This window comes from Scyliorhinus torazame, chromosome 17, assembly GCF_047496885.1.
Source record: "Scyliorhinus torazame isolate Kashiwa2021f chromosome 17, sScyTor2.1, whole genome shotgun sequence".
NCBI lineage: Eukaryota > Metazoa > Chordata > Chondrichthyes > Carcharhiniformes > Scyliorhinidae > Scyliorhinus > Scyliorhinus torazame.
The window spans coordinates 2,852,257-2,870,218 of NC_092723.1; the positions used below are offsets into that span (position 1 = coordinate 2,852,257).

The following is a 17,962-nucleotide window of genomic DNA, read 5'->3' on the forward strand; positions in this document are numbered from 1 at the left end:
CTTCAGTAGAGTGAATCGCCCCATTAAACCATGGTTTCCAGCTGGGGAACGTGCGTACTACCTTTTTTGGTATTCAATCTTCTACATACTTGCTGATGAAGTCTCTGACGGTGGTGACATGGGCCGCTGAGTTCTTGAATATGGACCAGTCCTGACTTCAAACGGTCTCATAGCAACATTCAGACCAGCACTGCATGACCTTCGTAACCAGATTCGCCCGTTTAAGTTACTGCTTGTATGCTGTGAGAAGGAGCACCATGTTATGATCCGAATTTCCAAAGTGCGGTCGGGGGATGGATCGGTAGGCTCCCTTGATGTTTGTGTAGCAGTGGTCAAAAATGTTGCCGCCCCTGGTGGGACAGATGTGTTAGTGGAATTTTGGCAGTACACTCCTGAGGTTGGCCTGGTTGAAGTCCCCGGCCACTTTAGGGAGGATGTCAAGGCCTTGAAGACGATGCAAAGGAGATTTACGAGTACAGCACCAATGATTTGCATTTTGATGTTCCAACAATTTGGGGTAAAATGTAGCGTAATGTGAATGGTGTAAAAGGTTCATCATGGCACACGTGGCAGGTGATTAGCATTGCTGTCTCACAGTACCAGGGACCTGGGTTTGGGTGACTGTGTGGAGTTTGCATATTCTGTAGCCACCTGGGTTGGCCACTTCCCGACTTAAAATGGAGATCCGCAAAGGATGCAGGGAAATTCAGCCAACGCAGGAGAAACAAGCAGGTGCAAAGTTTCCTGTGTATTAGAACTTGCAGAAACCCAGACAGCACTGAAACTAGCAACCATCTGCATATTAATGAGCAATCCCCGGGAACAATTGGAAACATTTAAGGTAAATAAGGCCAAGCCAGACTCCTCAGCGCCAGCAGGAGCCAAGACAAAGGAAGGCCAACGGACACTCGGGGACCGCCCAGCGATCAGGCAACGGCTCCAGTATTGGAGAAATCGATCCAAGTGATCGGAATGTAGTCCAATCACTTGGAACCAGATACGGGGTCCGCCCCGAACGGCGCGAAGCCCCTGGGGACTATAACGTAGAGACCCCAATTTCAAATCGCCCTTCTTGGCAGGTTCACTCAGCAGCTCGAAACAACCCTTGACAGTGAACTGCCTAGCCACTGCATCAACCAAGTAAGTCTCCAGTCAACGCACGCTACGATAGGTGCTCCTAGCTACCAGTCTATACCAGCTTTGAATCCTGCAGACTCAGAATCGAACGAAAGGCCATTTGTTCCCCTGACCTGGTAGGCCAGTTCCAAAGCTAAGTATATGCCTTTTAGTGATAGAGATAGTCTAGCAAGTAGAGTTTATGCATGAGTAGTGATTGACTGTGTATAATAAATGTGTTTTGATTTGAAACTTATTAACTGGTGTATTGAGTTATTGATCAGCACTTGAACTTGAACCTCGTGACAGTATCATAAAGACACCTGGCGACTCTAGAGCAAAGGTTATAGAAACAGAGCAAATTAAGTAAAGACACAACGAGCAACATTTAAGAGCCAACCAAAAGTTAACAACAATTCTCCCCCTGGGTTTCTTCCGGGTTCTCTGGTTTCGTCCCACAATCCACAGATGTGCAGGTAAGGTGAACTGGCCATGATCATTGCGTGGGGTTACAGGGAAAGGACAGGGGAGTGGGCCTATTGAATGCTCTTTCGTAGGGCCAGTGCACTCGATGGGCTGATTGGCCTCCTTCTGCACTGTTGGGATTCTATGACAGCAATTTCTCAGCCCATTATATTTGTTTTGTTATTATATTCAAAATTTAAAGGTAAGATTTAGCGCATTAAAATTACATAATAATAGATACCTATTTGAAATAAATAACAAAGTGCTGGAAATGCTGAGCAGGTTTGGTACCATCTGTGAAGACAGAAACAGGGATAAGGGCTGGGTTTTACCAACCCATTGGAGATGGGTGGGGAGGTGTAAGGCGAGGTAAAATGTCAGTGGAAGGCATCAGGTGGGAAGCTCAAAGTCTTCCTGCCGTGATAGGATATCTTCACAGGCAGAACAGTTGTAGCTCAGCTGCCTGCCAGGGTGGGCTCATTCACCAGGCTATTAACAACAATTTTACCATGCCATTGGGATTTTACTGGCGCTGGAACATCAAATTAGTCCATTAGTGGCTTCCTGACTGGTGGGGGGGAACCTTCCTCGATGCTTCATGACCTGTGGTGGCAATGGCCATTCACATGATTACAATACCACTGCGGAATAGCTCACCCCTCCAATCCAGGACGAGCCTCGTCCCAGAACATTGAAAGGTTAAAGGCACCTCAACATGGAGGTGCCCTCTTCTTCGCCATGCGTCCTCGGCAATGGCCACATCTTTTGGTGGCACTGCCCAGGTTGCAGAGTTCCTGGGTCTCTAGTTGGAGCAGAGACGCAGGCCACAGTCCTTAATTGGATGGCAGTTCAAGTGGCGGCCAATTAAGTGGCCACTGCTGGTAAAATCCCTTTGTTGTTCTGACTGTGCGGACTCATGCCCCACATTTAGTCCTGGCAGCGTGCTGGTAACATTTTCACTCATTATCACTGCTCCTCGAACACAGCCAGGCCTTCTCAGCATTCCCAATGTTTACTTCACATTTCCAGGGGCTGGTTTAGCTCACTGGGCTAAATCGCTGACTTTTAAAGCAGACCAAGGCAGGCCAGCAGCACGGTTCAATTCCCGTACCAGCCTCCCCGAACAGGCGCCGGAATGTGGCGACTAGGGGCTTTTCACAGTAACTTCATTGAAGCCTACTTGTGACAATAAGCAATTTTCATTTAGGGGCTGTTTAGCACAGGGCGAATTCACTGGCTTTGAAAGCAGACCAAGGCAGGCCAGCAGCACGGTTCAATTCCCATACCAGCCTCCCCGAACAGGCGCCGGAATGTGGCGACTAGGGGCTTTCCACAGTAACTTCATTTCATTTCAGTACTCACCAGATTTCACGACATTTGATCCTCATTTATCTTTATTTTATAAGAATCCAGGTCTTTTCCCAAATATAAGTTTTGTGCTATTTCTTGAGTAGAGATGGCCATTTCTCAGTCTTGAGATGACAACACTCAGCTGCTACAAATTGGGATTAGCACCGGGAAACTTGGTGACTGATTTCTACTCCATGTTTCCATGAGAAAGCAGTTTGCCTTCCATTGACACTTATCCTGGCACCTTAGCAGCTCCCAACTATTAAGGAAACTAACTTTTACATATTCACACAATTTGGGATCTTTCCTAATTTTCTCTACACATTATTCTCTGATGGTTTTACAGACACCAGCAGCTGTCTTGCTGAGTGGCCATTCTTAATGAGTGACCATAGATCAATGCAGGCTAATTGGTCAGGGATGGCATTGAAGCTGGACCTAATCCCACCGGCATCTATAATTTTCACTTTCCACCAGAAATATGTGCAATCATGGAAAAGGAACTTGGATTTTCTTGTCCACTTCTAGCTCAAGGCTGCTGGGATCAAATGTAGCATTTTCGTGTTGCTGCAGATCAGGTATATCTCTACCGATCAGGTAGGTATCTGAACATCATTATGAGGTGTAAATCCCTAAACCAACAAAGTGACCTCTTCCACAGAGGAAATTTCTGGGCCGACTAAAATAAAAACACCTTTGTGTAAACAAACATAGATATTTTGTTAAATTTTGGGGGGATTTATTGAAAGAAAAAAATCATATAACACAATACTTGTAAAACCTTCCACTCTTTACAATTCTTCTTTACAATATATTTTGTAATGAAAAAATTGGGCCTGATTCCATACTCAACTATTAGCATTTCACTAATAGCAATGTCTGCATATGAACAGAATACGTGTAGCACTTTATTGATCATTGCCAATTCATATTTATATTGCCATTTATTGCCAGCAGCATTCTCAGTGCTTTGTTCCAGGGAAGAACATGAAAGTAAATCCAGAGCCATTCACCTCTTGTATAAATCAAATGATTAATACAGAAATAAAGCATTGCATCCCTGGGCACTTGTGCTACTGGGGACATGTCCTTTTTTTCTGGAGATTATGTTTAATGTAGAAAAAGATCGTGTTGGTTTAGGTGATAGCTGATGGAAGCAAACTCATAGTCTGCATAATATAAATAGTAACAACAACAAAAAGTGATGCGTTCCCACAGACATGACATTCGAGTGCAACACTCACTTGTTCAAGTGCAAATCTTCAGCAATGGAGACCAGATTCATTCACAGAAAAGAGAATTTACTTGTCAAGCACGAATACAGAATCAGGCCCAAACTTTTTGAAACAATACTGTTTTGGTTCACCTCATCACATACAAAAATATTTCAAAACAAATCTTGCTCAATGCCATTAGATAAATCAAATCCCAATTTGATTCAAAGGACAGGTTTTATGCCAATTTAACATTTTATTCTTTATTAAACCATTACCATCCTGTGTTTTGGGTTAGGGAACCAAATTATGCAACAATTAGAATAGAGAAAATATGATTTTTTAATTAAGCAGTTTCATCAGAGGGGTTATAATATTTTTTGCAAAACTCTTTTGGACAGGTCCCTTCAATCATATGAGATATGATCAAGACCCCAGTAAAAAAATATACTGAAATTTTTTTAAATGGGATGTCAATTTCTCTCAATAATTAAACGTCTGCTAAAGAAATTTGGGGGTTATAACATACAATTTCTGCTAATTTCATTAATGGGTCTTAAACTAGAATATCAGACACTTCTATTCATTGATAAACCAGATATTTAATCATCAATGATTCATATGGGATAGGTGCAATATTCTGCAGGATTATACAATGAGAGATTTGTTCTGTTTTTGGAAGGCAAGTTCATAAAATAAAATAAATTAAAAAGCACAATATACACATCTGTATTTCCTCTGCCACTCAAGGCTATTGGTTCGCTGCTGTCATTTTTAATAATAACTGTACTAATGTGGAGCTGTCAAATAAAGCAGATACTGCAGTTGGATAGGATATTTCGCTAAAATACTGAACTTCAACGTCCTTCTTCTTGAGGATCTACTGCAGAAGTATTCCAATGTCAGGATTACTGCCTGTTAAAGGACATTTTCATAAGCATGTTTGTAAACTGACTCAGCATCTATGCCAGTAGTACATTAATAACCTCTCGACAATATCTAATTATTCCTTGAACACCGATTCAGAAAGAAAGAACTTGAATTCATGTGCTCGCTTTACATCCTCAAGATATCGCAAAGCACTTTACATGTAATGAATTATTTTTGAAGTATAGTAACGATTGTTTTGGAAGCATTTGCGATAGCTATTCTGAAGCTGAGAGCCGCAAGATAAATGACCAGTTAATCTATTTTGGTGGTGTCGATTCAGAGATAAACATTGGCCAGCATTGTGGGAACCCCCCTGCTTACCTTCAAATAGTGCCCTGGGATCTTTTGCATTCATCAGATGACCAAATTATTTTGGGAACATTAGGTCATTAGCTTTCAACTATTGGCCTATAGACTGGATCTTCTTACTCCCTTTATACACAAGAAATGCATCTTTAACGTGTGGTGTTCCTTTGATAGCCTTCAAGACTAACCTATAGGAAACTGTTAATACAGATCACTTAAAGGTTTGAACATTCTGGCCAACACTGGATTTGCAAAAGACTCAGCTAAATTTTGTCAAAACGTTGAGTCCAGCAAATCTATTAAAAGAGAGATTTTACAAAGAGGAAATAAATTAGGCATTTAAACTGCAAAGCTAATTGTGGAAGGAACTGCATGGGGAGATGTGAAACAGAAATTTTCAGAAACCCCCCACTTGCAATGTGAGCCTGTCAAAAAGATTTTTTGGATGGTTTCAGAAAGCACAATCTGAGTGGAAAATCTTGAATAAGATAGTATCCCATTTTGTGGCCTACATAATAAAACCATCGTTGAAAGGCCCCAGGTCAATTTACCCTTCCCAGAATGATACGGGAATGTTTGAAAAAAGGTTGGGAAGAAAAGTTTATGACCAGGATAATCTTTAAATAAAAACAAACATTCCCGTATCATAAGAAAGTGGAACTTTCTTAAAATTTCAAACACATTCAAAATTTGATGCAAGCTTATGCACTTTCAAATGGAATAGATAAATGACTCAGTTCCAGAACAGTACTGCCTAAATGTCCACCCTAAAGTGTTATATTTCCTGTCTCGCCTTCAAAAAGTGAAACACTGGGGATAACTTAAAGCAAAGTGATGCAATAGGTTTTTACTAAATTGACTCAACAAACTAATTGGGAAATTCAGTTGGGCCTCAGGTTGTGCTTCAACGCAATGATTTGAATCATAGAATTTACAGTGCAGAAGGAGGCCATTCGGTCCATCGAATCTGCACCGGCTCTTGGAAAGAGCACCCTACCCAAACCCACACTCCCACCCTATCCCCGTAACCCTGCAATCCATCTAACCTAAGGGCAATTTATCATGGCCAATCCACCTAACCTGCACATCTTTGGACTGTGGGAGGAAACCGGAGCACCCGGAGGAAACCCACGCACACACAGGGAGAACGTGCAGACTCCGCACAGACAGTGACCCAAGTGGGAATCGAGCCTGGGACCCTGGTGCTGTGGAGCCATAGTGCTAACTACTATGCTACCGTGCTGCTGAAGTCAGCAGTCTTTTCATGGCACTATATCTGTCCCTGATCTTTCACTGTGTCAAAGTAATATGACGAAGGTAAACAAGAACTATTTTCTGCTCTGCTAATTGTTTATTTGGGGGATTAAATTCCTGGGTAGGATTGAAAAATCGGTGATAGCGGGATTGAAAGATCGGTGATAGCGGATTGAAAGATCGGTGATAGCAGGATTGAAAGATCGGTGATAGCAGGATTGAAAGATCGGTGATAGCAGGATTGAAAGATCGGTGATAGCAGGATTGAAAGATCGGTGATAGCAGGATTGAAAGATCGGTGATAGCAGGATTGAAAGATCGGTGACAGCAGGATTGAAAGATCGGTGATAGCAGGATTGAAAGATCGGTGATAGCAGGATTGAAAGATCGGTGATAGCAGGATTGAAAGATCGGTGATAGCAGGATTGAAAGATCGGTGATAGCAGGATTGAAAGATCGGTGATAGCAGGATTGAAAGATCGGTGATAGCAGGATTGAAAGATCAGTGATAGCAGGATTGAAAGATCGGTGATAGCAGGATTGAAAGATCGGTGATAGCGGATTGAAAGATCGGTGATAGCGGATTGAAAGATCGGTGATAGCAGGATTGAAAGATCGGTGATAGCAGGATTGAAAGATCGGTGATAGCGGATTGAAAGATCGGTGATAGCGGATTGAAAGATCGGTGATAGCGGATTGAAAGATCGGTGATAGCAGGTTGAAAGATCGGTGATAGCAGGATTGAAAGATCGGTGATAGCGGATTGAAAGATCGGTGATAGCGGATTGAAAGATCGGTGATAGCGGATTGAAAGATCGGTGAAAGCGGATTGAAAGATCGGCGATAGCATGCTGGCAGCTCACTTTACATTCCACCCAATTTTCTGTTTACTCCAATAAAAAGCAAAAATCAGATGGATACAAAAGGGGCCACTCTCACCAGTTTTGTGCTGCTACCCAAGGTGAATTATACATTGAAAGCATAATTATAAAATGAAGTGTCACAATGCATAACACTGAAATAACTCAATTTTTAGCACATTTTCACATCATACCATGCCAAATAGTACACAAAAGAAAATACTTTAAGTCACTGGGAGTTATGAAGTTTAGTAAGAAGCACCTAAGCAAAAATATCCGAAGAACATAAGAACTAGGAACAGGAGTAGGCCATCTGGCCCCTCGAGCCTGCTCCACCATTTAATGAGATCATGGCTGATCTTTGTGGACTCAGCTCCACTCTCCGACCCGTACACCATATCCCCGAATCCCTTTATTCTTTAGAAAGGCATCTATCTTTTTCTTAAAAACGTTTAAAGAAGGAGCCTCAACTGCTTCACTGGGCGGGATTCTCTGTTTTGCCGGCAGCGCACCCACGCCGATTTCCTGGCAGTGTTGGGTGGCCATAATGGGAAATCCCATTGACAGGTGGCGGAAACGCCGAATCCTGCTCCTGGCGAGGGCACGCCGCCCAGGAAAACGCGGCTGGCGAACCGGAGAATCCCGCTGCCCAAGTTTCAATTTTTTAATTCTGCAGCCAGTCACGCATGGAGCAGATGTGAGAAACTAAATGTCATGGTTATTGTATAACCTCAGCAATGCATTCGGAATCAAGTTATCCAATTGTAACAATGAGATATTTGTCAAACTCACTGAAAATTCTGAAATATAACATTCTTATCCTGGTGTTTAAATCTCATGGGTTTACCTTATTCTATGCTGCAAGGCTCCAGTGAAAAAAACACGCAAACCTCCTGCTCTTATGCATCTCCTCACCATTGAGGTTTCATCTTTTCACTATCCAGGCCACATGCACTGGAAATTCTCTGACTAAACTGTTCTGCCACTCCTTCTTCAAGTTAAGCTGTAGGTCAATCTTGCCCTTTTTGGCTCATTTTGCTTTTTGTTTCTGTTAAGTGCCCTGGGAAGTTTTGCTATGTTAAAGTCACAAATAAATGCAATTTGTACTGTAAAGCAGCAAAACTGCCAGATTAGAATGATATACCTCCACTCTGCCTGCCCCACAAAGTGCTTCAGTCTACTTCACCTTTTTGTATGAGAATTGCATTTTCTATACCAGCTATCCTTTTGGCTTTTGAGGCAGATTGCAGAATTAGTACCACACCAATAACAAATGCTTAAACTCACTTCACACAAAACCAGTGAAGACGGAGGGGACTCGCCCAAGAGTCTGGGCTGACTTCAAATCCACGTTCTAAAACTGATAAGAGATGATGGGCGGAATCTTATGGAGGCAAGACGAGATCTTGGCTGCCTCTGGAGAGCCACCGAGAACCCTCCATCAGCTCGTTTAGGGGAGGCCCACCCACATCTTGTTCCACTCAGGGACAGGCCAGAGCTTTCCCTGGGATCAGCAAAGATCGTGGGGTTTAAGTCCAGTCCTTCAAGAGCTGCTGGCTAATTGGAGGCCGGAAGCTATTGCGTAGCAGTGACAGTGGTGGCTGCTGCCAGTATGACACCAATCCAAGGCCTGGATTCCAGACCAGAGGTGACTGACTGCAGGGGGATAAAGAGATGGGTGGGTGGGTGGGTTTCTCCCCCCACCCCGCAATGCTGGGTCCCCCGATTTGAACGAGGGACTCCCACTGGGAGCCTGCAAGGAACTCTGCACGAGTTTACATGTTATGGTCCCTGCATGATAAGCATTTGCTATTGGGCTAATGCAGTGGTGGTGGGATGAGGCCCTTAAGTGGGAATTAATTGCCCACTTAACAACCGCTATTGGTGACGAGACAGGAAGCCCGTCTAGGGGCCGTTACACCATGGACTTGGGGTAGAGGTAGGATCCCCACCCACTAACATCCCATCTGTTTAAATGCTTCCCACCAAACTTGCCAAGATGGGAGGGCACAAGATTCCACTTGATGTGCTAACTCACTGCATTGGCAAGTGCTGAGTAATATTTAAATTAAAATGAACTGCAATCAAAGAGGAGATAGTACAAAATTAATGATAGAGGCAGCAAAAGGCACACGATCCCATGAAGGCTATCATCAGGTCACAAGAATAAAATATGCAAAGCCATTTCCCGCCAATTAGAAACAGGAACAATAACAGGATAAATTATTGAACTTACTCAAAAAGGACATTTCCTACAGTTTATACGTGTGTGTGTGTGTGTGTGTGTGTGTGTGTGTGCGTGTGTGTGTTTTGAATTTCAATATAAATGGTAAATAATGTAAATTTGCAATGTTCTTTTTAAAGAGATATCACATAGGCGCTTCATTTATATAGATCATCACTTCAGATAATTGTTTCATACAGCTCTCTTTAAAACTACCCAATTCTGAAAACTGTACATGTTCTCAGGCAATTAATTACATGATAGCATTCTATGCAATTACATTCAGCTCCCAGACATGCAACAGTTAGAGAATTTCTTTTGAAAAAAAGGACAACAAGAATGAAAGATTTGTCTTACATGCACAAAGCAACTACCTGCTTTTAATAGACATCTCCTCAAGCCCCAAACAGTGATTTGGTGCATTGCAGAACAGCCAGCACAACCATTGGAGCATTGATTGCTCTCTGCAGCTTCTGAACTGCATGTTTGCTTCTCTGACACCTGCAGTTTCCATAAATTTGCTATGTCGAATATTAAGAAGCAAAAAAACATACAGAACCTAGGGTTTTTTAATTCACAGTATTAACTGACTAGACTTTTTAAAAAATGATTTAGAAATTTGTTGTAATTATGATTTTGTCTTCAGTACTCAAAGGGCTAATTATGATAATTATGAAAAGCAGCTCTTTCTGGTCAATCCAAAGGGGTCGCTTCATAGAGGCAGTAACATTTCTAAATCCTGGCACCAGCTCTGCACTTACAGTTTTAAAAGCAACATTTAATGTTGCCTTGTTGTTGCACTTGTCCCTCGAGATAATCCTGCCCACATATCCTGGGCAACATTTAAAGGTAGTTTTATGCTTATTTTTTTGGTTTGTCTGCAATCCAGTTATCCCGGTTTCCCAACTTCCTTCAGGGCCTTCTCCAGCCTTTGACGAAATGTGATGTATTTCTGCTGCACCTGTTGGATCCGTTCCTTTTCCTCTTTCTCCAATATAATGAGGAAATTTTGCAATTCTGGCACACTAAAAGCATCCCACTGTAGGAATGAAAAAAGTTCTGAACAGTTAGTATTTTTTTCTGATATATTTGAATATAAAATACATCCTGAACATTTAGAACCATTGGTGGTCATTTGAACTTGTGCAACAGGGCAAAAGAGGCGATAGTGAATTTGCCACAAATGTTCCACCAAATTTCCTTTCATTGACATCAATGGAAAGTTGGCCATTGTGTTTAATGGCTGGTTAATTTGCTCTTGCCTATTTTACATCATCAAAGCTAAAATGATTTCCATTGTCTCATAATGTAACTAGCATCCAGGGATCGATTATTGTGCAGATATGCAGATATTGGAGTTGTAGAAATGTTAGCAATCCAAACAACTAAAAATGAATTACTTTTTTTAAAGAAGGGAAATTTTCTCTATTTTTTCCTTTTTCTGCTGAAGGAACTAACTTTTCATGGGATATGGTTGCCAAGGTACTGCCATCCATCTGGTACTCCCCCCCCCAGTTCCTTTATTGCCCAGATAGTGAGTGCCAACCACAACTGTGCTCATTCCTGTTTTCACGAGGGAGTACACACACATACACGCACACGTCAAGCCCTATTGAAAGCCAGGTAAGAGCTTTAACATCTGGACACAAAGGGAGAAACAGTTGAACTTGCTACGTTCAGACACAGAGGGCGCAATCTACCTGAATGGGAACAAGGTCTCACAGCGGGTGCGAATAGCCGGGTGTTTCCCAGCACTCGGAGTGCCAAAAATCACCACACTATTGAACGGACATTTGGATAGATCAGGGGCCTCAGCAGGGAATAGGTGGCCGGGGCCGCACAGTGCTGTTTTGTGCATTGAGGAGCTCCACTGCCCAACACTCCCCATTGCAGGGAGAGATCGGGTCACCATCTCTCAACTCCTTGATGCGACCCCTGAATCCTCCCCAAGCCCCGATAATTCATCCATGCACCCGCGCAGGGCACCCCCGGGCCCAATCCCCATCACATGAAAAGTGCCAGGGTGGTACCGAGGTGGATCTTCCAGTGTGTCAGGCAGGCAGTGCCAAGCTGCCATTTTACCTATGCCGGGGACCGGCCTTGTGGTGCTCTGCACAGGTGCGGTGGGGCCCAAGGATCCCCTGATGGGTGGGTTGGGGCTTTGGGGGGGGTCACATCAGAGGGGGGGGGGGGTCGAGAGATCGCAATCTCTCCCTGTACAAAGGAGTTCTGGCGAGCGGAGCTCCTCAGTTAGGAAACGGGACTAAGTGCGGCCTCGTCGGGGAGTTCCCCGCTGAGGCCCCGAATCAAACCAGAGTCCTGGTTGATAGTATGGTGTTTCTCGGCACCGCGGGCGGGAAACATCCGGCTAAATGAGCCATTTGGATCTGTCCCAATTCGGTTAGATTGAGCCTCTTATCCTTTGATCCTTTTCATAGGTCACTGGAAAATTCACCACTCTAAAAATGGGTTTGCGTATGAGATCATAACATTTGTTGCTCTGTAAATAAAAGCAAAATCCTGCGGATACTGGAAATCTGAAATAAATACAAAAAATGCTGGATAAACTCAGCAAGTCTGGTAGCATCTGGGGAGAGAAACAGAGTCAACATTTTGAATCCAAATGACCCTTCTACAGAAAAGAAGTAGAAATGTACAGAATTATATAGAGAAAAAGGGTTTGGAGGAGGTGGACAGAATAGAGTAACAGGGATAGGTTAGGGCAACAGAGATATTGACAAATTTGTCATGGACAGAAGACAAAGGGGAGAATTAACGGTGCCATTAAGGGATGAAGAAGTGTGACAAAAGTGAGATCGCAGAATGTGCTAATGGGAGCAACGGAGTAGCCAGGGACAGGTCGCCGAGTGGGCTGTGTTGGGGCAGGCCAGGGAGCTGAAAACTAAAACTACAAAAGGGTTATGTGTGTGTGTGTGTGTGTGTGTATGTGTGTGTGTGTGTGTGTGGGGGGGGGGGGGGGGGGAAGAGCCTACTTCCTAAAATAGTTGGACTCAATGTTGACTATCTTATTGGAAGATGTGGTGTTGTTCTTCCAGTTTGTGTTGGACTGCACTGGAGCATTGCAGCAGGCCTGGGATGGACATGTGGGCATGAGAGCAAGAAGCTGAGTTGTCATAGATGGTGGTCCCTATAAAATTCTGACAGAAGGAATTAGGGGAAAATGTATTTAGTGGTGGCATCATGCTGGAGTTGGCAGAAACTGCAGAAAGGATCCTTTGAATGTGGAGGATGATGGGGTAAAAAGAGCACAAGAGGGTCCTGGTCAATGTTCTGGGAGGGGGGGGGGGAGGGGGGGGGGAAGGGTTGAAGGAGGTGTGGGAAATGGGTTAGACACGGTTGAGTGCCCTGTAACCACAGCGGAGGGGAATCCTTGGGTTGAGAAAAAGGCAGACATGCAGGAACGCTGTTTTTGAAGGTGGCATCATTTGAACAGATCCGTCAGAGGCGGAAAAATTGGGAGAATGGGATGGAGTCCGTACAGGGAGTAGGGTGTGATGAGTTGTTATCGAGGTTGCTGTGGGAGTTGGTCAGTCTATCATCAGAAATGGAGACAGAGAGGTTATGGAAGGGAAGTGTCGGAGATGGACCATGTGAAGAGTTGTGGGAGAGAGCCTGAGTAAGACTGGAACAAGGAATGTTCCAGATACCCCACAAAAATATTTGCATAACTGCGGCCCATGTGGGTACCCCTAGCCACACCTGTTTATTTGCACGGAGTTACTCTATATCGATTTGGGTATCTGAGTAAGAAGCAGTTGTTGGCAGTGATCATGTGGCTTTTCCAGGTAAATACAGCTCTCTTCCAATCTGTAATTTTCAAGTTTGTTTTGCTAATATAATCTTGCATAGGATGCTTCTAAGCATTCGGATTTCTTCTGAAGAAATACAGCTTGCAATGCTAGAAAGACAATCCACTAAATTGCTTTGCAGTTCAACAGTTTCTAATAACATGAAACAATGAATAGCTTCTGTGGTGCTTAAATAAGAAACTATGCAACACAACTAGTGCTTTTAGTTATTTCTGCAAACATATCAATTTTAACATACCTCAACCTCCCCAGTTTCATTCTCCTTCAATGCAAAATTTGAGACAGTTGTGTCTGGGCCAGCCAAAAGGCGGATTAAAAGAGGATGCTCGTTTTCTTTAAGTTTCTGCAGGTGCACTAACAAAGGAAATAAAAAAGTGGGTCTACTGATTATAATTATTAAGTCCTTTGTGTTACACCAAAATAACAGCCACAGAAATCAACATAATTACTAACCTTTGAAGCACTTGCTGCCTGCTTATATAGCAGTCTCGAGTATAAAAATAGAGAAGTATTGCTGCAACTGTACAAGGTATTGGTGAGACTGCACCTGGAGTACTGTGTATAGTTTTGGTCCCCTTATTTGAGGAGGGATGAAGTTGCATTAGAGGCAGTTCAGAGGAGGTTCACTAGATTGATTCCAGAGATCAAGGCTTTGTCTTATGACAAGAGTTTGAGCAGTTTAAGTCTATACTCTCTCGGGTTTAGAAGAATGAGAGATGTACAAGATGATAAAAGCTATTGACAAACTAGACGCAGAGTGGATGTTTCTTCTTGTGGGACAATCTAGAACAGTTTTAGAATAAGGGTAGCAAATTTAAAACCGAGATGAGGAGAAATTACTTCTCCCAAAGGGTCATGAATCTATGGAATTAACTACCCCAGAGTGAGGTGGATGCTGAGACTTTGAGCAAATTTGAAGAGATAGACAGGTTTTTAATTAGTAATGGGTTGAAGGGTTATGGAGAATGGGCAGGAAAGTGGAGGTGAAGCAGAGAGATCATCAGCCATGATCATATTGAATGGCAGAGTGGACTCGAGGGGCTGAATTGCCCACTCCTGCTCCTAGTTCTATGTCTAAGGATCAGATGTAAAGACTGGAGGGGCCAAATAGCCTAATCCTGCTCCTAATTAGTCTGTTCAGATGTATAAAACATCAGGGTATGGTGTGTCTATTTTGAGTACAATGTGGAAACCACACACGAATTGTATTGCTTAAGTTAGGCTACACTGGGGCTCACATTTCTGCTAAAATTAATTTGCATAATTACAAACGCAAAATCTTTCAGAAATTACTGCAATCGAGCAATGTAATAGTTTCTTTTTCCCATGAAAATGTAATTCTTGATGTATTTAAGAGCGATAACCAAATTCAGTGTTATGAATACAACTGAAAATTGCATCCACCTTGCAATAATGGCTAATATTCCATTAGCCTTCCTAATTAATTACTGTACCTGCAGGATAACCTTTTGTGATATAAATCTGCTTTAAAAAGCGTTTGTAAACATTATACAGAACCATTGAATTGTTTGATTTCTATTGGCTTTCGTAGTAGTTCCTTAGTAAATATTTGTATTTTACATATTTAAAATTAAGAAAGCATAACAAATTTTTAGATTACCATCATTGCCTTTTTTTGTCTGATAAAAGAGAGCAAACTTTTGAGGATTATCGATCACCATGAACTTTTTTAGCAGGCCTGTGATCACTTCATTGACAGTAGTTACACTACTGATGTGAAGCTGTTTAATTGCATCCAGTGGGAGGTAAAATGATGTTCTTTTGTTGGTGATTTCTGCTGGATTCACTTCCTTCAACACATCGTAGATTGATTGTGGTCGGATGCCTGCTGGGACAGTGACAGGGCGCCGTAGTTTGAGATGAACTTTGATGAATCCAGTGTATGTGCCATCCGGATTCTGAAAAATAGCATTAACTTTGAGAATTTAAAAGAGTGTGTGAAGTAAATGTTTCATGATGCTTACAAACTTAGTTGCTATGATGCTGTGTGTGTGTGTAAGTCAACAGAACTTTTGTTGGCAGTTGGTTCAAATCTTTAAGATTAAATTTAAAGATTAAGGACGTGATCGAACGGTCACACTGCACCCGAAAAGCAGCGCACGCCGGCGCAATGTGGCCAGTGGCCAATAGAAGCCGGGAGACCCCGCTCCCGGTATATACCCGGCTCACAATGCCTCGCGAGATCACGACAGATCTCACGAGACATTGCGATGTGAATCCCGTCCATTGTGCGCTTTTGGGCAGATTTGCATAGTAGAGCAAGATAGCTGCTACTCACTCTAATGTGCGGTTTTCCGAGGCACCCGAGGCACTGGGATTTATTCCCTTGGCCTCGGAGACCTCGGGCAAGGGCTGTTTAGTACTGGTCTCCACAAATGGGTACCAGACGGAATGGCACTCATGGGGGTCTGACAGGGGCTTGGAAGCCCCCAGGTGCTTGCCCTTTGAGTGGGGTGGTGCCGCATTCATAGGTAAAAATCACAATATTTTTAGATTTTGTGGTTAATGCTGATCATGGATGGGATTTATTGACCATCCCAAAGTGTGGTAGATGGCTCGCCAGTGGGGTCTACAGTCCCACAGCTGTCAACGGGAGCAGCTAATTTTTATTTGTTGTATATTAGCAGCATACTTATTATGCTACGTAGATACAAAATAGAAGTAGAAATGAGAAACAATGTGGTATATTGGAGGATTAGCATCTTGTATCACACAGTGGTGAGATGTAATTCATTGCTACATAAATGCAAAATAAAAGAGTAAAACACACCAACATACAACAGTGTGGCTAAACTTTCCACAGATGGTAGGGCGGACTTTATTTTGCAATAATTATCACTAAAACTTATCTGGTTTACTAATGCCCTTTTGGGAAGAAATGTGCCTAATCTGACCTACATCTGACTCTAGATCCACAACACTGTGGTTGACTGTTGTTGTACCAAAGGCTCCAGAAGGTGGTCAAGCACGGGACCGTGCAGCACGGGACCCGGAGATTCGCCAACCGTTTTTTGCATGTTCTGAGGGTGTTTCACACGGCGCTGGTGCTAGCCCCTCACCGGTAGCAGAATCGGTGAGGGTTTTGCGCTGATTTCTCCGGCGTGAAATGCCATGAACCCTTTGTTGGCGTCGGCACAGCCTCAGGGACGGAGAATCCAGCCCATAATATAAAAGGCTTATTTTAAATTTCTGTAATATTTCACGTAAATAATATCCTTACCAAACGCATCCCCAAGCAGTTTTTAGCCTTTCCATTGTATTCTTCAATTTTTCGTTTAATCTCTTTTTCTGTGAGAACCTTGGGTTTTTCTTCTTTTGGTGTCACATTCTAAAAGAAAACCATAATTAGAAAGGACTTTCTATTTCCCTAAATTATCAAGATGCATTATACTCACTGAAACCCTAAAGAAAATAGCAGAAAAAATGACAAAATCCATGTTTATGCCAACATTAGTGCAAAGTTTACACTTACTAGAGTTCATCTAATATTGTTATGTGACAATTAAAACAAAGTGAAGTTACAATTCCTTCCATGTCCAATGCCACAGCAATATTAAAGCTGCTCTGTACGGCACCTTTGAATCAATCCAGAAGCATAAGATTTATTTTGGCCAACACACTGAATATTCTCACATTTAACCAACTGCATTCGTCACAATTTTAGCAGCAACAGAACCTATTTAAGAGTAGAACTCGGGTATGACAACATCAGAACAGTTGTGCATATGTACAAAATGTAAAACTGCATATGTTGGTCTTCCTGGTTATCCTCAAGTAAGATTTTTTTTAAACCAAGTTACATTTTTTGGTTGCAGTCTCCAGTGGTTCACTGAAGAAGCAGCACATATCAATTTCTAGACCAGAGCTCATGAGAAGCAGTTATGATCCAATTTCTTCAAACAATGGTTTTCAGAATAGAATCATAGAAATTAGTGGAGAAGGAGGCCATTCGGCCCATCGAGTCATCACCGGACCTTGGAAGAGTACCCTACTTAAGCACACACCTCCACCCTAACAAGGGCAGCACGGTAGCACAGTGGTTAGCACAGTCGCTTCACACCTCCAGGGTCCCAGGTTCGACTCCCGGCTTGGGTCACTGCCTGTGTGGAGTCTGCATGTTCTCCCCCATGTCTGCGTGGGTTTCCTCCGGGTGCTCCGGTTTCCTCCCATAGTCCAAAGATTGCAGGTTAGGTGGATTGGCCATGCTAAATTGCCCTTAGTGTCCAAAAGGTCTGTGGACTTTGGGAGGAAACCGGAGCACTCGGAGGAAACCCACGCAGACACGGGGAGAACATGCAGACTCCGCACAGACAATGTTGATCTTCAAGGCCAAAACATTTGGTTCATTGTGCTCCTCCCCTTTGTTCTATGTTTATGGGTGCCGTTTCAAGC

The 17,962-nt window shown here is 42.9% G+C and overlaps 1 protein-coding gene across 1 annotated transcript in view; it reads right to left on the reverse strand.

The window, feature by feature from the left end:
- Positions 1-3,648: 3,648 nt before the first annotated feature.
- The window catches only part of rassf5 (Ras association domain family member 5), a 68,508-nt gene continuing 54,194 nt past the window's right edge, over positions 3,649-17,962 (reverse strand). The window contains exons 2-5 of the mRNA XM_072479902.1: positions 16,791-16,898; positions 15,171-15,468; positions 13,788-13,903; positions 3,649-10,758 (exon numbers count right to left, since the gene is read on the reverse strand). Coding sequence (XP_072336003.1) covers positions 10,609-10,758; positions 13,788-13,903; positions 15,171-15,468; positions 16,791-16,898 — 672 coding nt within the window. The 3' untranslated portion in view covers positions 3,649-10,608. The remainder of the gene's footprint in view (positions 10,759-13,787; positions 13,904-15,170; positions 15,469-16,790; positions 16,899-17,962) is intronic.